The sequence below is a fragment of the Dipodomys merriami genome, unplaced genomic scaffold, assembly GCF_024711535.1.
Source record: "Dipodomys merriami isolate MVZ:Mamm:240054 unplaced genomic scaffold, mDipMer1.0.p SCAF_11, whole genome shotgun sequence".
Classification (NCBI taxonomy): Eukaryota; Metazoa; Chordata; class Mammalia; order Rodentia; family Heteromyidae; genus Dipodomys; species Dipodomys merriami.
In genome coordinates this window covers 48,264,410-48,290,352 of record NW_027202382.1, presented here as the reverse complement: position 1 = coordinate 48,290,352, position 25,943 = coordinate 48,264,410, and the positions used below count along the sequence as shown (strand labels likewise).

Below are 25,943 nucleotides of genomic sequence, written 5' to 3'. Positions count from 1 at the left end.
GCGGTTTGATTTTGTTGTTTGGATTTGGTTTTGGGGCTTGAACTCTGGGCCTGGACGCTGTCCCTCAGCTCTTCAGCTCAAGGCTAGCGCTCTACCACTTGAATCACAGCACCATTTCCGTTTTCTGGTGGTTTATTGGAACTAAGAGTCTCATGGACTTTCCTGCCCAGGCTGGCTTTGAACCATAATCCTCAGATCTCAGCCTCCTGAGTAGCTTGGATTACAGGCATGAGCCACTGATGCCCTGGCTTCTGAACAAGTTTGTAACATGGATGAGATGAAATCAGCAAGTGAAGAGGATGAAGATGAACTATAGGCTGGAGAGGAGGAGAAGGTTGGCGTAACACTTGGTCGCCTTGCAGCCATGGTCAGAATGGCCAAAGGACTTGAGTGGCTGAGGAATGACACCCCCAGATGCTTTGTTGCACTTTGTAAATACAATCAAGAGCGGCACGTCAGTTTATAAAAACCTCCTCACTCAGAAAAAATCAGCGCCAGCAACTCCCCATAGCTGTGTCCAACACTTGAAGAGGTCAGTTACAACGACACCTGCAGTGGAAATAGAAGTCATGGCCCAGGCTGTGGCTCAAGTGGTAGAGTGCTCGCCTTGAGCTGAAGAGCTGAGGGACAGCGCCCAGGCCCAGAGTTCAGGCCCCACAACCGGACCCGCCCCCCCCCCCCCCAAAAAAAGTCACAGCCCAGGGTGAAGACACCGCACCACCTGTGAAGCTCTGGTGAGTGGAGCCTTCGGAAGAGCTGCAGGGCTCCGCTTGGCTGTGCAGTGCATTCACCTCCTCGTCATCACCTTCAGCGCCATCAGCACTGCACAGCTGCTAAGTCATGATCTTCACCACTCGGGTTGTAGTGTACTTCACTGGCGAGTACTGATAGAATTTTATGCTACTAAATTACATAGACATGTGCTTGCCTAGTATGCACGATGCCCTGGGTTCGATCCCTCAGTACCACATAAACAGAAAAAGCCAGAAGTGGTGCTGTGGCTCAAGTGGTAGAGTGCTAGCCTTGAGCAAAAGCAGCTCAGGGACAGCGCCTAGGCCCTGAGTTCAGTCTACAAGACTGGCAAAAAAAATAAATAAATAAAAGCATATGAAGTCTTTGTAAGAGCATGGAAAAGGTTTATAGGAGAGCAGAGTTTATAGAGCCTTTATATATATATATATATATATATATATATATATATATATATATATATATATATATATATATAAAAATGCTGCTACTTTGAGGATTTTCACCCATCACATGGAGTCTCTGGAACGTAATTCCTGATAGGTGAAGGCTCACTGTACTACCAAGCTTGGCTCATGCTCAATACGTAGCAGCTCACAATCACTGGGACTGAGTACGTGGTTTGTGGCTAATTATAGCCAAGGAACTAAATGTTTAAAACTTAAGTAGCCAGCCCTGCACTGGTTGCTCATCCCTGTAATCCCAGCTACTTATGAGGCTAAGATTTTAGGAGACTCTAAGATTTAAGGATCTAAAAAAAGCCCTAAGATTATCTCGGATTAACCAGCAAAATGCTAAACCAGAGGTGTGGCTCAAGTGGGAAAGCACCAGCCATAAATAAAAACAGACGGCCTGGCGATCAAGCCCCAGTAGCAGCAAAAACAATTTCAGGTACTGACTACCAGGCTTATGTAACTGGCACTTGCTTAGATTCAAAGCAACTTATGCCTCTGCTCACCATTTCTGCTTTGTTTTTGAGCACAGGATCTCGGGTATGCAGCTCAGCTTGGCCTCAGTCTTGTGATTCTCTGCCTCTGTCTGGACCATGAGGTCCCACTTTACTATTCTGAAAACCATTGTCCTTCCTGAAAGTTGGTGTTCTAGAGCTGGGGTGGAATGAAGTTTCCACCGACACTAACGTGAGCTCTGAACTCCAGCTGTGTCTGCCCCTCACGCTTCCATGGCTGCTGTGGGAAGCTCAGTGGCCGTTGCAGCAGGGTCCGCCTTTCTTCCTGGCTGCTGCTTAAACACCCAGGGCTGTGGGATGTTTATTAAGCCTCCCTTGGGACTTGTTAGGAGCTGGATGCTGCTTCAACCCTCTCAGAGACCAAGGGAACTGGAGTTTACTGGGGTCATACCTGGGAAAAATCCAGGGTGGGGTGGACACCTGGTTATTGTACTGAGCTGCCAACACCCAAGCAGCCAGCTGGAGCTCTGCTGAGATCGGCCCAGACAGGAGTCTGGCTCAGGCAGTGCCTCGGGCCCCAGGACACACCAAACTCTGCAGGGGTAGCAGCCTGCCCAGAGAGCTCAGAGGTGGAGCCGGAAAGCGATGGCAGAGGATGCCAGTGCTCTATACTTTTTTTTTCTTCTGTCGGTCGTGGGGCTTGAACTCTGTGCCTGGGTGCCGTCCCTCAGCTCTTCAGCTCAAGGCTAGTGGTCTACCACTTGAGCCACAGCGCCGGTTTTCTGGTGGTTTATTGGAGATAGGAGTCTCAGGTTTCTTGCCCAGGTTGGCTCTGAACTGCAAATCCTCCGATCTCAGCCTCCTGAGTAGCTAGGATTACAGGCACGAGCCACCGACGCCCGGCTTGGCCTATACTTCTCGTTGCTGGACCCAGGTCATGTCTCAAAGGAGATGTGGGAAGTGCTCCGCAGCTGCCGCTGCCACAGGTTTGGCTTGGCTTCCCTTCGGCCTGGCATCTCACCTGCCTTTACCCCAGAGCTCAGTCCAGCACTACGAAGACAGGTCCCATAAAGCACCCACACCGCCACCCTGAACTTGAGCACTCTGAACCTGGTCCCGCCAGAAAGCCACCAGTCCACACTTGCACCCCAAGGCACAAAGGAAAGCTCCCCCATTTATTCAGGATTTTTTCCCTAGACAAAAGCTCATTTCATAACAGCTGCCCAGTATGATTTGTTCCCTCCAAGACACCCGAGACAACACCAGCCTGCACAGCCATGCTTCACCAAGCTGACCCAGGAGGGTCGCCATCTCCGCCTGTCATGGCACAGCAGAGGCCCACCTGCACCAGCCCCTATCCTGGCCTTGAAAGGGAAGCACTTCAGTGCTCTGCCAGTGACTGGCCCACAGATGGCGCTGTGACCCCACTTCGATTTCATTCCTTGGGTTTTGAGCAGGATTGGCTGAGGAACAGGAGAGAGGCAGAGCTAGGTAGCCTGGCTGGCCCTGGCTTCCTCCAAATAGCGTGAGCCCACCAGCCCCCTGCGGGTTCTGGGCCTCCCAAGGGCCATCCTCCTGTTCATGGCCATGGGGAAGAGGAGGAAGCAGAGGCCTCGCCTCCACCCCTGCTTCCCCTTCAAGAGGGCAGATGCAGAATGGGCTGGCCCCTCCCGGGTCTGGCGAAGGCACCAACCTTCTCTCTGGGGCCTCATCGGAGCCTCACTGAAGGCGAGGCCCAGGTTACCTCACCTGGGGACCCAAGATCAGGAGAGCAGGTGGGAAAGGCACCTGGGAAGGGGCGGGCCGCTCAGGCCAGGCCAGCCCGCTCCAGGTCCTGGGGCAGCACCCGGCCCTTCTTGCGGGCCTTCTGCAGACGCCGCTCGGCGCGGGCTGCCTTCTTCTTACGCACGTTCTGCCGCCGCTTGTCCTGCCGCTGCTGCATCTTCTCCACCACCTGGGCCGAGCGCTTCTCCCACTGGCGCTGGCGCTGGGCCTTGCGCTTCTCCTTGCGCTTCAGCGCCTCCTGCAGCATCTGCTCGTTGTCCCGAATCTTCACGCCCTCCGCTTTGTACAGCAGGTTGGTCCACTTCATCTTGGCCTCCAGCTCCTGGGCCTTCCCCGCACCCTGCTCCCGCAGCTCCTCCAGCTGGCCCTGCCGAGCCTGCAGGCGCTCCAGCAGCTGCCTGTAGTTCCTGCCCGTCAGCGGGGTCAGGTTCCCCTTCACCCTCTGCCGCTTCTCCCTCCTCCGCTGGGCCTTGCTGGCCGGCTCGTCCTCGTTCACCTCCACCTGAGGACAGGAAATTTCCGCCTAACAGGGGGCTCACGTGGGAGTGGCCCTGCCCTTCTCCCCAACCACCGTCCTGCTGCTCACCTTGTTGAAGAGCAGCCCCTGCTCCTGTTGCTCCTTGCAGGCCGCCTCAGGGGCCGCCTCAGTGGCTACTTCCATCTTCACAGCCTTCATCGCCTTCTCCTTGGCACGCAGCTCCTTCCGCTTCCTCTTCTTCCGCTCCCGCTCCTGCTTTCTCCGCTGCCGTTTCTCCAGAGTGGCCGCAGACAGCTCCTTGGCACTTCCCTGAGGGAAAGTGGGGGTCCACTCACCACAGCTCTTAACTTTAAGGGTCCTCACCACATGGCACATGGCTGAGGTGGAGCGCAGGCTGGAGGCAAGTGGGGAAATCCTCTTGGAGGCCATGGGCTTCAGAAGGACGTGACCCATCACCCAAAATGGCCCAGTGGGAAAAAGGGAACCCCCAAACAAGAACCAGCCGCATTCTCAGGTCCTTCCGTGGGACAGGGCGCTCCACGAACAGTTTCGCCTTGCACTGCTATCTACATCCTGTGTTTCAGGCACAACTGAGTGTATCCTGCTCATGCCAGCCCTCCTCCCCCGCACCCAGGCGCCAGAAAGAGGGTGCAGCTGGGTCGGGGGAGACGGTACCATGTCAGGGCTGGGCAGCTAAGCTCAAGGCACTGACCTTTAGAGGACAGACCCGGGCCCACCCAGTCCCTGTGGTGTCAGCAGATTTCCAGAGACAGCAGGCTGTGCCTCTCTGAGGGCCACAGGAGGGACAGCCAGCAAGCCAGAAACTGTGGGAATGACCCCCCCCCGCCCCCCCCAGCCCCAAACCAGGCCTGCACTGTGGTCCCACCGGCAGCAAGGAGGCAGCGTGGGAAGCCACTTTCCAACATGCTCTAGGGGCTCGCAGGGCCTCCCCACCTACCTGGCCCCGGGCCTCCTGGATCTTCTGGTGCAGTCGTTGCCGCAGCACCTCCAGGGCGAACACAGAGTCAGGTCCCGTAGTTTGGTCATCTGCAAAGGAGACAGTACTTAAAGGGCGCCCTCTAGCCTTTCCCTTCCCTCCGCATGGCAGAGCATCTAAGCCTCTTCTGCTCTGGGTCCACTGCAGCCACTTTGTGATCTAGGTTAATGCAGTAGGTTCTACTCCACCTCTTCAACTTGGACTTGTGCCTTCAACTTCCTTCAAGATTGGCAACTGACTGAAATACAAGAAAACACTTCCCAACCTGGTTCCAGTGACTCATGCTTATAATCCTAGCTACTCAAAGTTTTAAGATCAGAGGATTGTGGTTTGAAGCCATCCTGAACAGGAAAGTCAGTGAGACTCTTATCTTCAAGAGCAAAAATGCTAAGGGAAAGTGCCTAGGTCCTGAGTTCAAGCCCAAGTACCAGCACATAAGAAGAAAGAAAAAAAAGAAACACCTAGAGAGAAGGGACTTCCTACTAACTGTAACCTTCCAGATTCTCAGATACCTTGTCCCCTGCTGCTCTATCATATGTAGTGGAAGCACAACACTTCCCACAGGGCCCCAGAACCCATCAAACTCTGCAGGGGCCTCACATGAACCCTGAGTGCTTCCTGACGCTTTTCCTTGTGAATGGAGGTGATCACATTGGCAACCCAGCCCCATCTTGGCCCTGGAGCCCTCACCTGCAGGAGACCCTGGGAAGCTAGAAGCCTCCTCTTTGGGTGCTGCCTGTTTCTTGGCTGCAGAAGCAGCTGGAGACTTCTCTCTCAAGGACTTGGCCTTGTGTATGGCCTTCTGTTCCTGCTCCGGGGGTTTCTTCTGTGCTTTTTTCCTTCTCTTTTTTGGAGGCCCAGAAGCTTCTGAGCCTCGAGCCTTGTCAGCTGGAATACAAAACAACAGAGTTGCACCTCAGCCTCTGTGACATTCAGCAAGCAGGAAGATCTTGCAATGGTTTTAACTCCACAAGGATGCCTCAAAACAATCAGGATGGAGAATCCACCCACCTCACCTGGAATGCAGATCATGCTTGACCTAATAATTGTTTATGAGAATTGCCCTTCACAAACATGTTCATAAAGCTGAGCACTGTGGCTCACATCTGTAATCCCAGTTACTCAGAAGGCTGAGATCTTAGGAACCCAGCTTTAAGCCAGCCTAAGCAGGAAAAGTCCATGAAGCTCCTATCTCCAGTTAACTAGCAAAAAGCGGAACTGCGGGTGTGGCTCATAAGGTAGAGCCCCAGACTTGGGCAGACAAGGCTAAAGAACAGCCCCCTGGCCCTGAGTTCAAACTCCAGTACTGGCACAAAACCAAAAAACAAAAAATCCCCAAAGACGTCCGTACGGCGCTGGCGTGAAAAGCTAGGGGGTAAATGGCACCGCCACACAGGTGTTTCTGTTTGGGAGGTGAAGCTGATTACATTTTACACTGAGGACCTGAGTGTGCAATGGGAATCAACGCACGGAGTCCACGCCACGGACAAGGAGGCAGTTTTAGGTGGCAACGAGGTGAGAGAGGTGGCCAACTTTTTCAACTTCCCCTCCTGAACGTGCGCCTGCCTCGTGTGCACGGCTCCCCGCCAAGTGCGCGGCCGGCTCGGGCGTGAGTGAGGGCCGCGGCGGGCGGACGCGCGCGCGCTCCCTCCCCGCCCGCCCCGCCGCCGCCGCCGCCGCGCCCCGGGGCCCCCGCCCGCCCCGCCGCCGCCCCGGGGCCCCAGCCCGCCCGCCCCGCCGCCGCCGCCCCGCGGCTCCAGCCCGCCCGCCCCGCGTTACCCCGCTCGCGTCTCGGCCGCTCGGGGCCCGGCTGGACGCAGATCTTCCTGGCTAGATCCTGCAGGTAGGTGTCCTTGGCGAGGAGGGAGGCCATGGCCGCGGGCGGGCCGAGGACACCGCACCACTCACTCCGCACTCTACGCTGCGCGCCGGAAGCCACGGAGTGGGCGCCGGAAGTCACTGCTGTGCAGGCGCTGCCAGCCGACCACCGAGCGGCGCTCGATTAGCCAGGACTGGCCGCGCTGGAAAGGGCGTGCGGGGAGCACGTGGGAGACGGCGGCGACGCCCGCGGGCGCGCGGCTCCGGCCCTCCGCGGGGTGTCGTGAGAAGACGCGGGGACGGGGCCTCGGCGGAGCGGGGCTCGGGGCTGTGAGGCCGGCACCGGCGCGCGCCGCCCCCCACCGCAGGCCTCGAGAGCCTGCCCATCCTGAGCGTGAGCTTCCCGTGCTGCGGCGGCTCCCGCGGCCCCGCGCCGGGCTAGGGAAGCCTCGAGGCGCCGATGGGAACGGCCCTCGCCGGAGGGAGGGTGCGGGTGCGGGTGCGGGCCGGTGTTCTGCCAGCCACCTTCCCGCGACTTAGAATGTGCGCACCGGTCCCTTCAGTACCGTGGAATCAGGTGCGGGAGACCCGCTCTCCCCGAGGAAGGAGGAGGGCGGAGGGCCGCGCTGCGTTAGGGAGAAACAGCTCACTTTGCGTGCGAAGGATGGCACTGGCCAAGCAGATAATAAATACACGAGAGACACTTTTATTGTTCAGATGCTTTTTAAAGCCTCGTGGCACATTCCTTCTGGTCTTGTACTGTTGGCATCGGCATCTTATCAGTGGGAACTCGTGAAAAGTGACCGTCCTTTGGCCCCCAAGAAACCAGGGTCAGAGCCATGCCCCTGGCTCCCAGATGTCCCTCCCTTCTGCTTGGCTTTGCCCCTTAGTGGTGGTGTGTGGATCTCCTCAGAGGAATGGCGATAGAGCCTGTGGAGGGATGGCACCGGGGTGGGGATGGGGGGTACAGAGTCTAGTGGCAGCAGTTCTGGAGAACCTCACTCTATCCCCAGCGCACTGTGGTTTCGGTGAGTCTGAGCCTACCCCCAGGAAGCAGTAGTTCTGACTTCCTGAGGTTCGAACCCTGGTTCTGCCACTTCGGGCCCAGCTTTGGGCTTGAGCATGACTCCTCCCCAAGTGCACACCTAACACTGACTCAGGATGGCAGTGAGAACTAGATGGCACCAGACATACAGGTGCCCAGGCACGGGATGTTCAATCGTGGCAGGTAGTTCATTCACTCGCCAAATGCTAAGGACTTATTAGGCATTGGCCTGAACCCCAGGTTGTGCCAGCAGAGCCAGTGTTCACTTAGGAGCCACTGGCACTGAGGGTGGTTCTAGACTGACTAGGAATGAAGAAGAAAGAGGAGCGATGGGAAACGGTAGTTGTATTTTTGTTTGTTTTTTGTCAGTTATAGGTCTTGAACTCAGGGCCTGGGCCTGTCTGAACTTTTTTGCTCAAGGCTAACGTTCTACTACTTTAAGCCACAGCACCACTTCCAATTTTCTAGTGGTTCACTGGAGATAAGAGTCTCACAGGCTTTCCTGCCCAGGCCAGCTTTGAACCGCAATCCTCAGATCTCAGCCTCCTGAGTAGCTAGGATTACAGGTCTGAGCCACAGGCGCCTGGCAAGGGTAGTATTTTTTTTTTTTTTTTAATCAAAGTCTCATCACAAAAGTAGAACAGGCATAGTGGCATTGGTCAGGAGGCCCCAGCAGCTGCCATGGGAGTGAGCCACCCATCTTCCACATGCCTGCCAGGGTGGTCATTTGTGCCTTCAGCAAGAGGCAGTAGCCCTGGCCATCATGAGAATGGACTTAGCCAACTGTTGACTGTGCCCACTGTAAACAGTCTTCAAATAGCAGGAAGCTCAACAGGACATACTTCCTTCCACCCAGTAACCTGAGAGATAGAGGCTAGAGATAATGGGCCATCTTGAAATGGGTCTAACAACTGTCCCTAACTGTGCTAGAGACGGAGCCTGGTCAGCTTCCTAAGGCCACAGCAGCTTCTGGACTCTGGGGTGTCCAGCGGGTCCAAGGCAGGTACAAGCTAGGTTGTGGTGGGCAGGCTCAAGAAGGAGCCCAGGATTTCGCTCCTGCTCCTGGGGGAGGGCAGCCTTGGAGGCTCAGGTGTGCTCTGTGGGGCCAGGGCCACCGGCATGGGAGTGGGAGGGGGCTGCAGCCGGCAGTGAGCCAGGGCCGGGCTCCGGGGATGCCAGAAGAGGGGCTGGGAGGCCATCAGCAGAGTCGGTGTCGAGGTCCAGCCTCCAGTAAGCTTCACATAGAGGCAGGTCATTAGCTTCGCAAAGACTGGAGCTTTTCCACCACCAGAAACCCCGGGAGGGACAGGAGCAGACAGAGGGAAGCAGGGAGGGGAAAGCAAGACGGAAGCAGAGTTAAGAAACCACAACCACCACCCTGGCCTGCCGCCCCTTCCTCTCCTCCGTGCCAAGCCTCTCAGGCACTCCTGGCTATGGGAGGGGCCGTAGGGGCCGCCCTGTAACAGGCTGGGTGACCCTGGCAAGTCCTCCCCAGGGACCAAGCTGGTGTTCTTGCTGGATTGCCACTCGAGCCTCTCCAAGTCCCTGAGGGCCCTGCTTGCCCTGCCCCAGCCCAGGGACTCTCCCCTCACCAGCTGAGGGGCCCATGAACCTTTGCAAAGATCACCCCTACACCCCTGGCAGAAACCCTGCCCTACTGCTGGGTCCGTCCCTGTGTGGGCTGATAGAAACCCAGGCCCTGGCACCTCCCAGCACCGCTGCTTGGGTTCTGTGACACCCCCACACTCCCCTGGGGCTCTGTACTCCATTTCTTCTTCCTATGGAGGGCCTGAGAGGCAGGATGCAGAGTGCAGATCATCCTGGCAGGCAGAGCCGGGTCATTCCCCGGGTCTAATCACCTCCCCCTCGCCTGCTCCGTGTGTTCATTCTCAGCATCACCCGAACACAGGAGAATGGAAAGAAGAGGCAGAGGCAGAAAGAGAAGCAGTGAGTGGACAGTGCAGGCAGGGAGGCGTGGACCAAACCAGCCAGCTCTGGTGGGAAGAGCCCTGAAGGCTTAAGGGTGTCCACAGGCAAAAGGGGCAGCTGCTTCCCCACAGGGGCTGTGGGGGAGGAGGCTGGGGTAAGATGGGACACAGACTGGTCCCCCTCTAGAGGAAGAGAGAGACCGAATTGGGGGGGTGGGGAGACTGCTGCTGGGGCCTATGGGTTCCCATCCCAGCTCTGCTGCATGACCTTAGGACTGTCCTCAACTCCCTGTGGCCTTCAGCCCCATAAGGCAAGGGTGGTCCCCTGGCGTGCAGGAGATGCTGCACTCAACTGATGCATTTCCAGGTACCAATGACAGCCCCAGAATCCCGAGAAACATCTAGAACTGCTCTCTCTAGCTAGGCAATGATTCTAAATCCAGGGCAAGAAAGCAAAGCCCCAGACCACAGACCATGCTGAATGTCTGTGGCCTCCTGGTGTGGCCTAGGTCTAACAGAAAGGAAAACTTTCCATCTACCATGAGAAGGAAGGGTCTGTCCAGCAGGGGGCACAAAAGGGACAACTTGGCAACTGACACACTGAATGTGTATGTTAGAAGCTAGTGGGGTAGGGTGGAAGGCCTCAGGTCTCCAGCCTCTGTTTCCCAGGAAAATTATGTGGGAGGGATTTCCAGGCCCCTCTGGCTCAGTCTCAAGATTCTAAGTGGCCCTGTGAGAGCTGCAATGACAGGTCCTGCTCTGTGGCACCCAGTGCCAGCACAGAGCTGACAGCAACATCCAGACACCCCATTTCCTCCCTCCAGGGCCGCCCCTCATCCACAGGTGGGGTTCAGCCTCATGTACACGGCATTGCCTCCCTGGGCAAGCAGTGGTATCCTAGAAAGGGGCATGGCTTGGGCTGGACCGCCTGGGTATGGATTCAAGATCCAGAATCAAGGCCCAGAAAGTTCTGCCCAGAGGAGGGCTCCCCTGTCCTGGGGGACACCGTTCTCCAGACTCAGCCTCCTCCATACCAGACGTCCTATGATTTCCATCCCTCTGCATGTAGGGAAAGGCTCAGGCCTGATGGTGGCTGTGAACTGTCTGTCCATCAAATGCTCTGGCCAGGGGCTCTGCTCTGGAGCCCAGGAATCGGCATCAGCTTTGCTACCAAGACCAGGAAGGGTGTGAGGAACGGAAGCCCCTTCCAGGCCTGGACAGCCCAACCTGCTGGCCAGGCTCAGGCAGGCAGGGGGTCCAGCCCTATTTGTACCTGGACGAGTAGTACTCCTCCTCTAGCTCATACAGGTCGATGGAGACCTCATCGCGCAGGGCGACAAGCTTGCGGTCACACTCCTCCTGCAGGGCACGCAGCTGCTGGCTGCGCTGGTCGATGGCCTCGTTCACTGATGGGAAGTCATTGAGGATCAGGAACTGCTTGAGATCAGACACCAGCTTCATCAGGGACTCGCCAGCTCGGACCTGCAGCCATCAAAGCCAGGGCGGGCAGAGGGTGAGTGGGGAGGGAGGAGACAGTGGCCTTCTCCACGCTGCTGGAGATAGGCTGGCAGCAACTCTCTGGGAGCCTCAGCTTTCTGGTCTACAAAATGGGAGCACAAACCTGCATGGGGCCATTTGCAAGGATGAGGGGAGGGCACTAGCCAGAGACTGAGAAGGCAGCTCCTGCCCTGCCCCACCATGCAGGTGCAGCTCCCGCCCTGCCTCACCATGCAGGTGCAGCTCCCGCCCTGCCCCACCATGCAGGTGCAGCTCCCGCCCTGCCTCACCATGCAGGTGCAGCCTCCGCCCTGCCCCACCATGCAGGTGCAGCCTCCGCCCTGCCCCACCATGCAGGTGCACATCCTGACCTGCCCCACCATGCAGGTGCAGCTCCCGCCCTGCCCCACCATGCAGGTGCAGCTCCCGCCCTGCCCCACCATGCAGGTGCACATCCTGCCCTGCCCCACCATGCAGGTGCAGCCTCCGCCCTGCCCCACCATGCAGGTGCACATCCTGTCCTGCCCCACCATGCAGGTGCAGCTCCCGCCCTGCCCCACCATGCAGGTGCACATCCCTCCCTGCCCCACCATGCAGGTGCACATCCTGTCCTGCCCCACCATGCAGGTGCAGCTCCCGCCCTGCCCCACCATGCAGGTGCAGCTCCCGCCCTGCCCCACCATGCAGGTGCACATCCCTCCCTGCCCCACCATGCAGGTGCACATCCTGCCCTGCCCCACCATGCAGGTGCACATCCCTCCCTGCCCCACCATGCAGGTGCACATCCTGCCCTGCCCCACCATGCAGGTGCAGCCTCCGCCCTGCCCCACCATGCAGGTGCACATCCTGACCTGCCCCACCATGCAGGTGCACATCCTGACCTGCCCCACCATGCAGGTGCAGCTCCCGCCCTGCCCCACCATGCAGGTGCAGCTCCCGCCCTGCCCCACCATGCAGGTGCAGCTCCCGCCCTGCCTCACCATGCAGGTGCAGCCTCCGCCCTGCCCCACCATGCAGGTGCAGCTCCCGCCCTGCCCCACCATGCAGGTGCACATCCTGCCCTGCCCCACCATGCAGGTGCACATCCTGCCCTGCCCCACCATGCAGGTGCAGCTCCCGCCCTGCCCCACCATGCAGGTGCACATCCTGCCCTGCCCCACCATGCAGGTGCACATCCTGCCCTGCCCCACCATGCAGGTGCAGCTCCCGCCCTGCCCCACCATGCAGGTGCACATCCTGCCCTGCCCCACCATGCAGGTGCAGCTCCCGCCCTGCCCCACCATGCAGGTGCACATCCTGCCCTGCCCCACCATGCAGGTGCACATCCCTCCCTGCCCCACCATGCAGGTGCAGCTCCCGCCCTGCCCCACCATGCAGGTGCACATCCTGCCCTGCCCCACCATGCAGGTGCACATCCTGCCCTGCCCCACCATGCAGGTGCACATCCCGCCCTGCCCCCCCATGCAGGTGCAGCTCCCGCCCTGCCCCACCATGCAGGTGCAGCTCCCGCCCTGCCCCACCATGCAGGTGCACATCCTGTCCTGCCCCACCATGCAGGTGCACATCCTGCCCTGCCCCACCATGCAGGTGCACATCCCGCCCTGCCCCCCCATGCAGGTGCAGCTCCCGCCCTGCCCCACCATGCAGGTGCAGCTCCCGCCCTGCCCCACCATGCAGGTGCACATCCTGTCCTGCCCCACCATGCAGGTGCACATCCTGCCCTGCCCCACCATGCAGGTGCAGCTCCCGCCCTGCCTCACCATGAAGGTGGAACCAACTTTTTTTTTTTTTTTTGCCAGTACTGGGGCTTGAACCCAGGGCCTGCACTCTGTCCCTGAGCTTCTTTTTTGCTTAAGGCTAGTATTCTATCACTTGAGCCACAGCACCACTTCTGGCCTTTTCTGTTTAAATGGTACTGAGGAATTGAACCCAGGGCTTCATGCATACTAGGCAAGCACTCTACCACTGAGCCACCTTCCCACTCCCTAAACTTGTTTATTAGTAAGCTTGCTCCAGAGCTCTCCAGCCTCTGGTTTCCACGCTGGTGGGCCTGGAGCGCCAGTCACACGGGTCAGTGGGCACACATCTGTACACTCAGCACAACCTCCATAGAAAATACGGTGCTTAGCCGGGCGCTGGTGGCTCACGCCTGTAATCCTAGCTACTCAGGAGGCTGAGATCTGAGGATCGCGGTTCAAAGCCAGCCCGGGCAAGAAAGACCATGAGACTCCTATCTCCAATAAAACCACCAGAAAACCGGAAGTGGTGCTGTAGCTCAAGTGGTAGAGCGCTCGCCTTGAGCTGAAGAGCTGAGGGACAGCGCCCAGGCCCAGAGTTCAAGCCCCACGACTGACAAAAAAAAAAAAAAAAAAAAAAAGAAAATACGGTGCTCACTCATCTCCACGGCTGTGGCTTGGGGCCTTTCCCTCACATCTGTGAGTACACATCTGGCTGCCTGGGGTTCTCTTGTGACAGTCGCAGGGTTCACACCACACATACAGTTCATTCAGCAATTCCCCTTTTCATGTATGACTTTTAGGGGACCTGGTAATCAGCAGGTAGGCTGCTTTCTTCCTGACCACTGCACAGCTCTCGGCCTGGCCGCCTTGGGGATGTTATCCTGAGAAGTGGTCTCCCCTCACCTCTCTTCCTTTACTGCTCACAGGAGGGTGAGGCAGGCAGAGGACCTGTGTGAACCACAAAACCCCAGTGGGGAGCCCCCCCCCAGTCACTTACGATGTTGGCTGCTCGCACATGCATCTCGTAATTATCCTGTTCACCCTGAGTGGCCCTTGACACCTGTGTCTCATCCTCAATCTGGGAGCAAACAAGAAGCCTACAGTCAGCCCAGTGTCCCACCCCTCCCAGCCAAGAGTTCCCACCCCTGCTCCGGCCTGGCTCACAGGAACAACCAGCTGCCCAGCACACTTGTATCTCCACAACCAATCTTGCCTTCTGTGGACCCAGTGCCTGCGCACCCAACTGCAAGGTTCAGTCCCACGCTCTCTTGCTGTTCAAGGGGCTCCTTCTCCAGGACGAAGGAGAAGCTGCCCTGCTGACTGCTGTCTTACTGTGCTAGGTGGAGGGACAGGGCCTCAGCTTGGCCAACTTTTTTTTCTTTTTTTGGTTGGTCGTGGGGCTTGAACTCTGGGCTTGGGCACTGTCCCTGTGCTCTTCAGCTCAAGGCGAGCACTCTACGGCACCACTTCCAATTTTCTAGTGGTTTGTCTTGGAGATAAGAGTCTCACGGACTTTCCTGCCCGGGCTGGCTTTGAACCGAGATCCTCAGATCTCAGCCTCCTGAGTAGCTAGGATTAACAGGCGTGAGCCACCAGTGCCCCGCTTGGCCAACTTTTAGAATGTGACGCCATCTGGCAGGGACTAAGACACTAAGTTTAGCTGAATGAACAAGATAATGTGTTTTTTTTTGGAGGTTTTGGAATTTGAACTCAGGGCTTATACTTGCTAGGCAAGTGTTCTTCCATGTGAACTACTCCCCCAGCTCTTGTTTGCTTTTGTTACTTTTTAATAGGGTCTCACTTATTATTATTTTGTTGGTGGTGGTGGTGGTGGTGGGGCCTGAACTCTGGGCCTGGGCGCTGTCCGTCAGCTCTTCAGCTTAAGGCTAGCGCTCTACCATTTGAGCCACAGCGCCACTTCTGGCTTTTTCTGCTTATGTGGTGTTGAGGAATGGAACCCAGGGCCTCATGCATGCAAGGCAAGCACTCTACTACTGAGCCACCTTCCCAGCCCAGGGTCTTACTTCTTACCAAGGCTAGTGCCGATCAAGATTCTCCTACCTGTACCTCCTGAATAGCTGGGACAACAGGTATATATATGTCAATGTACCCAGTGTTGTTTTGTTTTTAATTGGATGACATGAGGTCTCATGAACTTTTTGCCTTGGCTGGCCTAGAAACACAATCCTCCCATTCTAGGTCTTCTGAGTACCTACAGGTGTGAGACCTTTCCGCCACCCCCTCATCCTATGGTATCGTGTGTGTGTGTGTGTGTGTGTGTGTGTGTGTGTGTGTGTGTGTGTGTGTGTGTGTGTGTGTGTGTGTGTGTGTTCAGTTGCTAGGGCTTGAATTCAGAGCCTGGGAGCTGTCTCTTAGCTTTTTCACTCAATTAGGGTACTCTACCACTGGAGCCACAGCTCCACTTCCTGTGTGTGTGTGTGTGTGTGTGTGTGTGTGTGTGTGTGTGTGTGTGTGTGTGTGTGTGTGTGTGTGTGTGTGTGTGTGTGTGTGTGTGTGTGTGTGTGTGTGTGTGTGTGTGTGTGTGTGTGTGTGTGTGTGTGTTCAGTTGCTAGGGCTTGAATTCAGAGCCTGGGAGCTGTCTCTTAGCTTTTTCACTCAATTAGGGTACTCTACCACTGGAGCCACAGCTCCACTTCCAGCTTTTTAGTGACTAATTGGAGATAAGAGTCTTATGGACTCTCCTGCCTAAGCTGGCTTTGAACTGCAATCCTCAGATCTAGCCTCCTGAATAGCTGGGATTACAGGTGTGAGCAACCAGCACCAGGCAATAAGATCACGTATGAAGTCTTTTTGAACAATCCTTTCCCAATCCCTCCCGGGATTGGGCACTCACTATTGGGTAGTCATCATCCTCTCAAGAATAATGGGATCGCTAGGCGCTCACGCCTGTAATCCTAGCTACTCAGGAGGCTGAGATCTGAGGATCAGGGTGCAAAGCCAGCCTGGGCAGAACGGGAAAGTCCATGAGACTCTTATCTCCAAGAAACCACCTAGAAAACCAGAATTGGCGCGGTAGCTCAAGTGGTGGAGCGCTAACCTTGAACTGAAGAACTGAGGGACAGCGCCCAGGCCCAGAATTCAAGCCCCATAACAAAAACAAACAACAAAAAAGATGGGATTCTTCTCAGAGAAGCCTGGATTGCTGCCCCTAGATTACAGATGGGCCACTAAAGGGTGGGATAGACCTCAGAGGACTGGATATGTCTTAGGCTCCTTCAGTGGGTAATAGGCAGACTTCCTGGATTTAAATCTTGACTCTGCCAGTTATTAGCAGAGTGATTGTGGGCAAGTTTCCTCTGAATGTGGAGAGGCGATGGTACAAGGTTCTTGGGAAGATTAAACAGCACAAACAGCTCTTACAATGTGGTCTGACTGGCAGCAAATGCTAGATTTAGGCTAGCTCTTATCATTACTATTACTGGCCAGCCAGGCTTGACAAGTCTGAGGTGGTCAAGCTGAAGGAGGCTCCTGTTTGGGCTGCAGCAGTCAGAGAGAGGGCTTGCCCAGATGCGACTAAGTCTTGAACACTGCCTGCCTACAGGGCTCTCCCCAACCTCCTCCTTAGCCCATTTCTCCCTTGTTTCTCTCCCATTCACACTTGGAATATCTACAAGGAATGGGCCACTTCCTCTGTGCCAGGCCCTAGGATACCTGCTATGTATGGGCAAACTCACTAATCACAAGGGCCTATGACAGAGAAACGGAGACACTGAGTCTCGAAGTCTCCACAACCCCGAGCCAATAGTAAGTGCTGGACTTGGAGCTGTGGCAATCAATCGGGCCGGAGTCTCAAGAGTTTGTCATTTTGGGCTCACGTCTTGATCTGCTGACCTGTCTGTTCCTGTTGACACTCTGCCACCCTCTCTGCCAAGCGTCTCCAACCGAGACGAGGCCCACCGCCGCTACCACAGGGGTGGGCGTCAGCACCCGCCCCTCGCGGCGGTCTTGGGGGCCCACCCACCTTGGCGGTCTTGATGATCTCGGTGAAGTTGTCCATGATGGACTTGATGTCATCCTTGAGCCGCTTGTTGTAGGACTGCAGCAGCGTCTCCTTGCTCTGGGGCAGGGCTCTCTGCTGGGCCATGGCGGGCTCGGGGCTGCGCGGGGAGGCCGGGGGCGCCGGGCGCAGGGCAGGGCTGGGTGTGAGCGGACAGCGTCAGCCGCCGGCCGGCAGGCCGCACGACGCCCGTCCTCCGAGGCGGGTGTCCGCAGGCGGCGCGCGCACCCCGGCCCGCGGCCAGCCCGCCACCCCCGGATCGCGGCGCGGTCGCCCCCGCCTGCCTGGGGCTCCCCGAGCAGGCCCGGGCCACGCCGCACCCCGGGTACGGGGAGCCGGGGCCGAGCTCCGCAGGCGGTGCCTTGGCCTCGGGTCCGACCGCGCGTCCCCAAGGCCCCCGAACTCGACGCTCCCGGGCGGCCGGGCTCGGACCAGACGCAGGGGCTAGCGAAAGAGCGTATCCCCCCGCTCCCGGGGAGCCGGGACGCCCCGGGCCCGCGCTTACCCGCACTGCTCCGCGGATCCTCCGGGAGGCCCGCGTCCTGGAGGCGGCTCCCCGCCGCGAGGCGCCGCCCCAAGCCCGGCACGTAATCGTCCTGTCGCTTTAAATCCGAAATCCCGCGCCGGCGCCAGCTCTCGCGATCGCCGAGGGGGTTACAAATTACCCACAATTCCCTTCCCTTTCTCTCTCCAGCCACCCAAGATGGTGAGTGGCGTCTGACGGGGCCGGGCCGCGTTGGGGCCGCATCCGTTGACATCCTCCTTCGGAGGAGCTCTTGCGGGGTCCTCGGCGACACCCCGCGCCGGGAGCGCCACGCGGGGCCTGGCCCTGGAGGCGGCGGGCCGGAGGCGGCGGCGCGGGAGCCCTCGCTCCTCGCGCCTCCGTGCGGGAGGGGTCGGCGCTCGGTGCCGCAGTGCGGACTCGGCTGGGCCGGGCGAGGCCGGGGGCCGGCGGGACTGGAGCCGGCCTCGGCTGGGGGCTGCGCGGGAGCGGAGCCGCACCGGCCCAACTCCTCTGCGCGCTGCCCTCGAAGGAGAACGCGTGGGAAGGGCGAGGTGTAACTGGCTTTCTTTTCTGCCCAGCCGAAAGGAAAGAAGGCCAAGGGGAAGAAGGTGGCCCCGGCCCCTGCTGTCGTGAAGAAGCAGGAGGCCAAGAAGGTGGTAAATCCGCTGTTTGAAAAAAGGCCCAAGAACTTTGGCATTGGTGAGTAGCAAAGGGAGGGCTGAAGATGGGTTTGGGGGAGCTTGTGTCCTGACGTGTTGGGATTCCTAGAGCGGACTCGCTTCTGGCGGCAGCGGTACTCTGCCAGGTGTCGTGTTGGGGCTCATGGGGGGAGGGGGGAGCCTGTGGGAGCCAGCATGACCTCCTGTTGAAGAGGGCGGGAACTGCTGTCTCCCTTGCTCGCTGGCATTGTTGTGTGCAGATGATGTAAAAGGATATTTGCTATCGGAAAGATAGTGATGACACTTGAAACCACCAAGATCGCTGATGCACCAACACCCTCTGAGTGCCTTTAAAAAACGTGACTTGACATTGAGCCTCACTCACAGAGTTCTCTTCTCAGGACAGGACATCCAGCCCAAAAGGGACCTCACCCGTTTTGTCAAATGGCCCCGCTACATCCGGCTGCAGCGGCAAAGGGCGATCCTCTACAAGCGGCTGAAAGTGCCTCCTGCAATTAACCAGTTTACCCAAGCCTTGGATCGCCAGACAGGTGAGGTTCTTGGTGGGTACCAAGCCTAGTCTTCAGTGAATGAGGCTGGCCTGACTTGAAAAGGTGATGTAACTGGGCGTTGGTGGCTCACCCCTGTAATCCTAGCTACTCAGGAGGCTGAGATCTGAAGATCACGGTTCAAAGCCAGCCCGGGCAGGAAAAGCCGTGAGACTCTTTTATCTCCAGTAAACTCTCAGAAAACTGGAAGTGATGCTGTGGCTCAAGTGGTAAACTGCTAGCCTTGAGCTGAAGAGCTGAGGGACAGCGCCCAGGCCCAGAGTTCAAGCCGCATAATGGACAAAAAAAAAAGTGGTATGCATTTCTACCATTAGAGCCACAGTCCTCAGTCTCTACATGAGTAGGTAGGATTACATGTGAGTCACTAGTACCCAGCAGCCTTGGTTTGATTGATAGCTGCCATTCTTGTAATAGAGCAGGATGGATGTAGTGTTTATTTTTTATTTTTGCCAGTCCTGAGGCTTGAACTTGGCCTGGACACTCCCTGAGCTTTTGCTCAAGGCTAGCACACTATCACTTGAACTACAGTGCTCTTCTATTTGGCTTTTCTGTTCACGTGGTACTGAGGATTGAACCCAAGGCTTCGTGCATGCTAGGCCAGCAGTCTAACACTTTCCTGGCCCCTAGTGTTTAATTATAGAGTAGCCATTTAAACCATAGGTGGGCTTGACATGAATATACCTGAGTCCAGGTGGGACCATGTCTCAAGCCCAACCCCCTCCCGAGGTGCCTAACTGTAGAATGTTTACACAGCTACACAGCTACTTAAGCTGGCCCACAAGTACAGGCCAGAGACAAAACAGGAGAAGAAGCAGAGACTGTTGGCCCGAGCTGAGAAGAAAGCTGCTGGCAAAGGAGATGTCCCCACTAAGAGACCTCCAGTCCTTCGAGCAGGTCGGTGGGGCCCTCCCTGTGGGGTGAGTGGTCGAGGCTGTGCAATGATGTATGAATTTCTTCACCTGAGGTCCTCGTGGAGAGTGAAATTCGAGCTTTTTAACACTGAGTCACAGCTGTGCATGGTGGCTTGCTGTTTCCAAGCTGCCTGAGCACTGAGTGTGGTTGTGTTCCAGGGGTTAACACTGTTACTACCTTGGTGGAGAACAAGAAGGCCCAGCTCGTGGTGATTGCACATGATGTGGACCCCATCGAGGTGGGTCTGCATGTTCCTCAACTTTGATGGCAGGGCTCTCTGGGACTGAAAGGGGTTTGGTGCTGGGTCTGGCACGTTTGAGAACAGTATTAACTAGGGATCCAATTTGTGTGGCTCTTGCTATGATGTGAACCTCTGACTGAACTAAATCTTGATGTGCCAAAATCCATGAGCTTTTTAACCCTGAGCAATTGCCAGCAAGCTGGCCCATGAGATGCTGTTGTGGGTGAGGACAGACACTTAAGCAGCTGATGCTTTCTTCCAGCTGGTTGTATTCCTGCCTGCCCTGTGCCGCAAGATGGGTGTTCCCTACTGCATCATTAAGGGGAAGGCCAGGCTGGGGCGCCTTGTCCACAGGAAAACATGCACCACCGTTGCCTTCACTCAGGTTAACTCGTAAGTAGTGGGTAGACTGGCCCCAGATTCCCTCAGTCCATTCAATTCATGCCTTGGACCTTCACACCCACTTGAGGAACCTTTGCCAATGATGGTTAAGAATTTCTTCACCTGAATAAACCATGTGGCCATATTATATCTGAGGCAAATAAAAAGCCTGCTATAGCTACAAAGTGAAGTTGTTTCTGCTTTCTCAAGCAACATACTGAACCTCTATATCCTGCCCCCTATTTTTTTTTTAAGGGAAGACAAGGGATCTCTGGCGAAGCTGGTGGAGGCTATCAGGACCAATTACAATGACAGATATGATGAGGTAAGGAGCTTTGCAGAGCAAGCTTGTTTCTAAGGGGCTCTGAAGACTTCTATTTGGCGTATCAGGAGACAGGCCAAGCTGACTGTCTCTTCTCATTCCAGATCCGCCGTCACTGGGGAGGCAATGTCCTGGGTCCAAAATCTGTGGCTCGAATTGCCAAGCTGGAAAAGGCAAAGGCTAAGGAGCTGGCCACGAAGCTGGGCTAAGTGTGCAATGTTGATTTCTCTGTACATGAAAATAATAAAACTGTCCTTTCTCCAGTGTGTGGGCATTCTGAGTTAAAGTCATGGGGATGACAAGCACTAAGACGACACCCCGTAAATGTAGCACTCGTAAGAGCTCACGTACCTTTCCAAAAAGGGCGTTTGTCATTTTGTCTGCAGGGGTCCCAGGTCTTCCTGGGCTATGACCTCTTCCTCTTCAAACCCCTATCTCCTTACTGGTCAGGAATATGTTTGAGTCACCAAGCCAGTGCATGGGAAGTTTTATTTATACCAGTGGTGAGTAGGCTTGTATCCACCTCATCTGCCAGGAGTCCGATGTAGGAACTTCTTGGCCCACAGGTATGATGTAGCTGCACATAGTCCGTACCTTTGGTTGAAAGGAATCAGGCTGGTAAGCATGGAGCTAGGTGGTGTTGAGAAGGGGAAGTGGCTGAGGCTTACCAGGTAAGGATGTACTGCATGTGCTCATTTCGCAGAGTGACTCTGGTCTGTCCTCCAACAGGGCCTCCAGGGACTGTGCTCTCTGTAGAAACAGTGGGCTCAGTGTCCATCTCCATCCCAGTAGGACCTTTGCTTCTTGTAACCCACCACCCATTGTCCCTTTTTTACTCAGAACTTGCCAGTGTCTCCCAGCACTACATGCTAGGGTGGAATCAATAACCACTTGGCCAGGGAGGTAAAGCAGGGTATCTACAATAGCAGCTTTCTCTTCTGGGGTGGGCTGACCACAACGTACGGAAGTTGGCATCAATGAACACTGGTTCTGCGCCTGTTATCTTGGCCATAGCTTCCAGGTCCCGATAATGCCAGTGGTTCCTTTCTGGGTTGTTTTCAGGAACGAAAGGCTTCCTGGTTTCTGTTAGCCTTACTATGCCAACTAGGTCTACTTCTCCTGCAATCTACAAAGAAAGGCATGAATGTTTTTTACAGGAGCCCCACTCTCAAGCAGGAAAGACCCATGTCCCCACTGTCCTTTACCTGGCCTTTCTGGCGGGTCTCTGGATTTACTTTCTTCATGGGGACAAACCCTCTGTTTACCAGGATGGTGACTCTAGAGTGACCAGAATGGCAGGTCAGGTGGGGAATGGTTTAATTAATGCTAACGGCCTTAAGTCCCTACAGTGAATCAAGCAAAGGCTTGGTCCATTTATTTTTATTTATTTATTTATTTTATTTTTTTGGGTCCGGTCGTGGGGCCTGAACTCTGGGCCTGGGCGCAGTCCCTCAGCTCTTCAGCTCAAGGCTAGCGCTCTACCACTTGAGCCACAGCGTCACTTCCGGCTTTTTTCTTTTTTGCTTATGTGGTGCTGAGGAATTGAACCCAGGGCCTCATGCATGCAAGGCAAGCGCTCTACCACTGAGCCACCTTCCCAGCCCCTTGGTCCATTTAATTTTGTAATGTTAAAATAGTCCAGGGTTTTTGGCTGGGAATGTGGCTCAAGTGGTAGAGCACTAACGTTGAATAAAATAGCTCAGGAATAGTGCCCATGCCCTGAGTTCAAGCCCCAGGACTAGCCAGAAAACCGCAATGCAGGGCTGAGTATTTGTATTTCACTACTAGGCTGTATCTCCCCAGCCCCTGGGGAGTGTGATGCTGGCAAAGCCCCCTGCCAACTACCACCTTTCACCCCTAGGCTTCCAAAGTTGCTGGTACACAGTACACAGCCCCTTCTCTGCTGTTTTCCTTCATGTGCAGCAGTGTGCTATACCCCCCTTTTCTGGACTCTACAGTCTTTTCAACTGAGGCAGCTGAAGTATACAAGAACCAGCAGCATCTGAGACCCAGAGACTAACAGCCCCCAGGTGCTCCTTTTCCATGCTCTTCCTATCTGTTTTTTGAGCCAATACTGGCATTTGAACTCTGGGCCTCAACTCTTAGGAGCCTTTTCTGCTTGAAGCTGGGCACTTTACCACACCTTCATTTCCTGTACACCTTTTTTTTGGGGGGGGGGAAGAGTTGGTCATGGGGCTTGAACTTTGCTTGGGTGCTGTCCCTCAGTTCTTTAGCTCAAGGCTAGCACTCTACCTACCACTTGAGCCACAGCGCCATTTCTGGTTTTCTGGTGGTTTATTGGAGACATGAGTCTCATGGACTTTCCTACCCAGGCTGGCTTTGAGCCACAATGCTCAGCTCTCGGCCTCCTGAGTAGCTAGGAGTACAGGCATGAGCCACTGGCACCAGGCTTGTTCAACTTTTTTTTCTTCCCCTGGTTGTGGGGCTTCAAGTCTGAGCCTGGGCACTGTCCCTCAGCTCTTAAGCTTAAGGCTAGCACTCTACCATTTGAGCCACTGGGGCACTTCTGGCTTTTTCTGCTTATGTGGTTGGTGCTGAGGAATTGAACCCAGGGCCTCATGCATGCTAGCAAGCACTCTACCACTGAGCCACCTTCCCACTCCATTTCTTAGTTCAAGATTCCCTCTAGGCAGCTGGGGGGTTTCTGCTGAGATACTCCTGCTGGCCCCAGGCTGCATCACAGGGTTTAATGTGGCTATCAGAAGATTCTCCAAAAGAGGGACCTAAGTAAACCCTCTTTCCATCCGGAGATTAACATACAGAAGAACCTATTAAGTGGTAAAAGAATTGTTAAGGTTGCCTAATGTCAGAAGAGGTTGCCTAATGCCCTTTGGATATCTTGGATTCCTCAGGATCTTAGCAAGGCTAAGCATTGGGAAGGACATAAAAATCAGTATGCCCTGAGTACCCCTGCCAGGCCAGCCAGAGCCCTGCGCAGTTCACTCACCCCAGATCTGTACAGTGGAAGGGAGTAACAACATAGGCCCCACTTTCTGTTGAGGAGGAGAGTCGGCCAGCCTCTTGAGCCTCACGAGCAGGGTCCACCATGGTTCGTGGCATCATGTACAACTCCCTGGAGTGGTCAAAGTGTCCCCTGACTCTCACTGGCCTATACTCCAGGCTTTTCAGTTCCAGCGGGCTACAAGGAAAGGGTAGATGAGCTGTAGCCAAAGGAGGCCCAGAAAAATAATGTAGAAAAGTGAAGGCTGTGTGGAGTGTGACAGCAGTCTGTATCCTCAGCTGCAGGACTTAGATGTCGTGGGGAAACAGTGCCCTGTCCAGCTTTTTGAGAGAAGCTACGTGTGGACTCTTACATGAATATCTCATGTAAGACACATAAAAGCACACTGTTATTTGCCCAGAATTCACCTTTGTGAATTGTTTTTCCAGAACACAGCCTTTTGCATTCCAGGCACTTTTTCCAAATACTGATCTCGTGAAGACCCACATGATCTGTCTTCACCTAAGGGCTAAGAATTATCCCTACAGTGCTATAGAGTGGAAGATCCCTCTAGACCTGAAAAGCAGTGAAAACCAGCATCAAAAATAAGATATTTCTGCATCCATCTGGTGGCCTGAGGCAACAAGTAAGTTGTCAACAGCAAAGAACAACTGATAAGGATGACTGAGACACGTCAGAGAGCAGGCAGAAGCAAACGTTCAAATATTAACCACAAGTGAGACCAGCCCTGTGTGTACCCATACTCACTCTGCTGGGAGAGGGATGGGCTCTGCCATGACTCTAGCCTCTAATTCTTCAATCAGTTTCAGCTTCCACTTCAGACGCTGGACCTACAGAAACAAGAGAATGAGCCAAGCAGATGGTAGCAGGGAAAACAACTCAGAGCAGCCCAAGCTGAATGCCAGACTTTACCTGCCAAGTTCCCAGGCCAAAGGCAGTGGTGGGAATGAGGAGCAGAAACCACTGGAGAAAGGAGTCATCTTCCACTTTCGCAGCAGGCACTTCTGTGGCTGAACTGCCATACCTGCTGGACCTCTGAGCCACTCCTGGAGAAAGTTTTACAACATTGGCATAGGACCAGAAGCCCTCAAACAGCACTGGGTAGCCAATTCCTCAAGAAGATTCCACCAGGCCAAGTGATGGTGACTCACGGCTGTAATCCTAGCTACTCAGGAGGCTGATTACCTGAGTATCATGGTTCAAAGCCAGCCCAGGCAGGAAAGTCCAATTAACCACCCCAAAACCAGAAGCAGAGAGTTCAAAGTGGTTGAGCACTAGCCTTGAGCAAAAGAGCTCAGGGACAGTGCCCAGGCCCTGAGTTCAAGCCCCAGGACCGACAAAAAAAAAAAAAAAAGACTCCACCAACATAACCTCAGAGAATGTGGTGCAGGGGGGAAAACGCAAAAACCTCAAGTCACCACCCTAAGCTGCATACAGCTGCGCCCAGTGGTCTCCTAACCCAGGCTTCACCGAGGACACACTCAGCTTGGGGCTGTCTGCCGCCAGCCATGACTGTGTTCGGAACCACCACCGTCAGGACGCGTCAAGGCGTGTTCCGCACTAACATGCACGCGTCCACTCAGACCAGAAGCACCTAAAAGGCAGCTACAGTTGGCTCGTCGGTAGCTGAAGCAGGCCCCTCAGCCAGGCCAGAGCTGGCTCTGCGCCACCACAACACGACCTGGGCCCTGGACAACGCTGAGAGTAGTTCTGGCGTTGGCGTTTCCACCGCTCATCACGAGTAGAAAGGCCGAGGGAACCTAAGCTTCCGGGGAAGGGCCCCGTCGGCTGGGTGCCTCGGCCACACTACGGGGGGCGGCGAGCCGGCTGCACCGGCCGGCCGGGCGCGGGGACACCAGCGACGGCCCCGGGCTGCGGGGGCGCGGGGACACCAGCGACGGCCCCGGGCTGCGGGGGCGCGGGGACACCAGCGACGGCCCCGGGCTGCGGGGGGCGCGGGGACACCAGCGAAGGCCCCGGGCTGCGGGGGCGGGGGGAGCGGGGCGCGGGGACACCAGCGACGGCCCCGGGCTGCGGGGGGCGCGGGGCGCGGGGCCACCAGCGACGGCCCGGGGCTGCGGGGGGCGCGGGCCCCGCCCCGCCTACAGCCGCAGGGACCCCCAGGACACCGCGGGGCACCCCCCCCCCACGGGTCCCCGCTCGGCTGCCGGCCCGCAGCCTCCGCGCCCGGGCCTCACCTGCGCGGGGAGGAAGCCCGAGGCCGCTGCTCCAGGCGGCGGGGCCGGGCGGGCCGCGGCGGCCGGCGGAGCCCGGGCACGCGAAGCCCACCCACCGCGCCCGCCCCGCCCCGCCGCGGCCCGCGCCCGACGGCCCCACGCACGCTCGGCGCAGCAGCACCGCGGCCTGCGGGCCCAGCCGCCGCACCGCGACCGCCATGGCCGCGGCCGC

General features: G+C 56.4%; 4 protein-coding genes and 4 non-coding genes across 10 annotated transcripts; 5 read left to right on the top strand and 3 right to left on the bottom strand.

The window, feature by feature from the left end:
* Window positions 1-2,803: 2,803 nt before the first annotated feature.
* On the bottom strand, window positions 2,804-6,851 carry Surf6 (surfeit 6). Its single transcript, XM_070015024.1, has 5 exons — window positions 6,697-6,851; window positions 5,608-5,805; window positions 4,879-4,967; window positions 4,029-4,229; window positions 2,804-3,944 (listed from the first exon to the last, which is right to left on the bottom strand). Exons 1-5 carry the CDS (start codon window positions 6,788-6,790, stop codon window positions 3,465-3,467), a joined length of 1,062 nt encoding a protein of 353 aa, XP_069871125.1. The 5' UTR covers window positions 6,791-6,851; the 3' UTR covers window positions 2,804-3,464.
* A 570-nt stretch (window positions 6,852-7,421) lies between these two features.
* Med22 (mediator complex subunit 22) lies at window positions 7,422-17,570 on the bottom strand. 3 transcript variants are annotated; one of them, XM_070015022.1, is made up of 5 exons: window positions 17,468-17,557; window positions 16,927-17,101; window positions 13,942-14,022; window positions 10,982-11,190; window positions 7,422-7,665 (listed from the first exon to the last, which is right to left on the bottom strand). In XM_070015022.1, the coding sequence occupies exons 2-5, from the start codon at window positions 17,047-17,049 to the stop codon at window positions 7,515-7,517; spliced, it is 564 nt and encodes a 187-aa protein (XP_069871123.1). In that variant the 5' UTR covers window positions 17,050-17,101; window positions 17,468-17,557; the 3' UTR covers window positions 7,422-7,514. The 3 variants fall into 3 exon arrangements, with proteins under 3 accessions (XP_069871123.1, XP_069871122.1, XP_069871121.1); XM_070015021.1 differs by lacking the exon at window positions 7,422-7,665 and adding an exon at window positions 8,109-9,056 and having other exon boundaries at window positions 17,468-17,566; XM_070015020.1 differs by lacking the exon at window positions 7,422-7,665 and adding an exon at window positions 8,956-10,875 and having other exon boundaries at window positions 17,468-17,570.
* A 447-nt stretch (window positions 17,571-18,017) lies between these two features.
* Window positions 18,018-20,817, top strand: Rpl7a (ribosomal protein L7a). The gene is made up of 7 exons (XM_070015023.1): window positions 18,018-18,166; window positions 18,528-18,677; window positions 19,449-19,589; window positions 19,766-19,845; window positions 20,111-20,241; window positions 20,485-20,554; window positions 20,656-20,817. The coding sequence occupies exons 5-7, from the start codon at window positions 20,144-20,146 to the stop codon at window positions 20,758-20,760; spliced, it is 273 nt and encodes a 90-aa protein (XP_069871124.1). The 5' UTR covers window positions 18,018-18,166; window positions 18,528-18,677; window positions 19,449-19,589; window positions 19,766-19,845; window positions 20,111-20,143; the 3' UTR covers window positions 20,761-20,817.
* Window positions 18,382-18,456, top strand: LOC138822420 (small nucleolar RNA SNORD24). Its single transcript, XR_011370448.1, has one exon. It is a non-coding gene; the product is annotated as a small nucleolar RNA SNORD24 (small nucleolar RNA).
* On the top strand, window positions 19,629-19,704 carry LOC138822417 (small nucleolar RNA SNORD36). The gene has a single exon (XR_011370445.1). It is a non-coding gene; the product is annotated as a small nucleolar RNA SNORD36 (small nucleolar RNA).
* LOC138822418 (small nucleolar RNA SNORD36) lies at window positions 19,963-20,037 on the top strand. The gene has a single exon (XR_011370446.1). It is a non-coding gene; the product is annotated as a small nucleolar RNA SNORD36 (small nucleolar RNA).
* Window positions 20,324-20,390, top strand: LOC138822419 (small nucleolar RNA SNORD36). The gene has a single exon (XR_011370447.1). It is a non-coding gene; the product is annotated as a small nucleolar RNA SNORD36 (small nucleolar RNA).
* Window positions 20,818-21,021: 204 nt separating the features above from the next.
* Window positions 21,022-25,943, bottom strand: Surf1 (SURF1 cytochrome c oxidase assembly factor). Its single transcript, XM_070015015.1, has 8 exons — window positions 25,733-25,943; window positions 24,447-24,580; window positions 24,282-24,364; window positions 23,520-23,711; window positions 21,757-21,829; window positions 21,515-21,677; window positions 21,220-21,301; window positions 21,022-21,145 (listed from the first exon to the last, which is right to left on the bottom strand). The coding sequence occupies exons 1-8, from the start codon at window positions 25,929-25,931 to the stop codon at window positions 21,076-21,078; spliced, it is 996 nt and encodes a 331-aa protein (XP_069871116.1). The 5' UTR covers window positions 25,932-25,943; the 3' UTR covers window positions 21,022-21,075.

What these genes read in the sequence shown, in the direction of transcription:
- Rpl7a (XM_070015023.1), top strand. Translation starts at nt 20,144, where the DNA reads ATGGGTGTTCCCTACTGCATCATTAAGGGGAAGGCCAGGCTGGGGCGC. An exon ending in GCCTTCACTCAGGTTAACTC is followed by an intron (nt 20,242 to 20,484) that starts GTAAGTAGTGGG and finishes TTTTTTTTTAAG; the next exon opens with GGAAGACAAGGGATCTCTGG. An exon ending in ACAATGACAGATATGATGAG is followed by an intron (nt 20,555 to 20,655) that starts GTAAGGAGCTTT and finishes TTCTCATTCCAG; the next exon opens with ATCCGCCGTCACTGGGGAGG.
- Med22 (XM_070015020.1), bottom strand. Translation starts at nt 17,049, where the DNA reads ATGGCCCAGCAGAGAGCCCTGCCCCAGAGCAAGGAGACGCTGCTGCAG. An exon ending in ATGTGCGAGCAGCCAACATC is followed by an intron (nt 11,191 to 13,941) that starts GTAAGTGACTGG and finishes TGATGGCTGCAG; the next exon opens with GTCCGAGCTGGCGAGTCCCT. An exon ending in GAGGAGTACTACTCGTCCAG is followed by an intron (nt 10,876 to 10,981) that starts GTACAAATAGGG and finishes TGGTCTTGGTAG; the next exon opens with CAAAGCTGATGCCGATTCCT.
- Surf6 (XM_070015024.1), bottom strand. Translation starts at nt 6,790, where the DNA reads ATGGCCTCCCTCCTCGCCAAGGACACCTACCTGCAGGATCTAGCCAGG. An exon ending in GCGGCCGAGACGCGAGCGGG is followed by an intron (nt 5,806 to 6,696) that starts GTAACGCGGGGC and finishes TTTGTATTCCAG; the next exon opens with CTGACAAGGCTCGAGGCTCA. An exon ending in TCCAGGAGGCCCGGGGCCAG is followed by an intron (nt 4,230 to 4,878) that starts GTAGGTGGGGAG and finishes ACTTTCCCTCAG; the next exon opens with GGAAGTGCCAAGGAGCTGTC.
- Surf1 (XM_070015015.1), bottom strand. Translation starts at nt 25,931, where the DNA reads ATGGCGGTCGCGGTGCGGCGGCTGGGCCCGCAGGCCGCGGTGCTGCTG. An exon ending in CCCATCCCTCTCCCAGCAGA is followed by an intron (nt 23,712 to 24,281) that starts GTGAGTATGGGT and finishes CTTTCCTTGTAG; the next exon opens with CCCGCTGGAACTGAAAAGCC. An exon ending in ATGCAGTACATCCTTACCTG is followed by an intron (nt 21,146 to 21,219) that starts GTAAGCCTCAGC and finishes TTTCAACCAAAG; the next exon opens with GTACGGACTATGTGCAGCTA.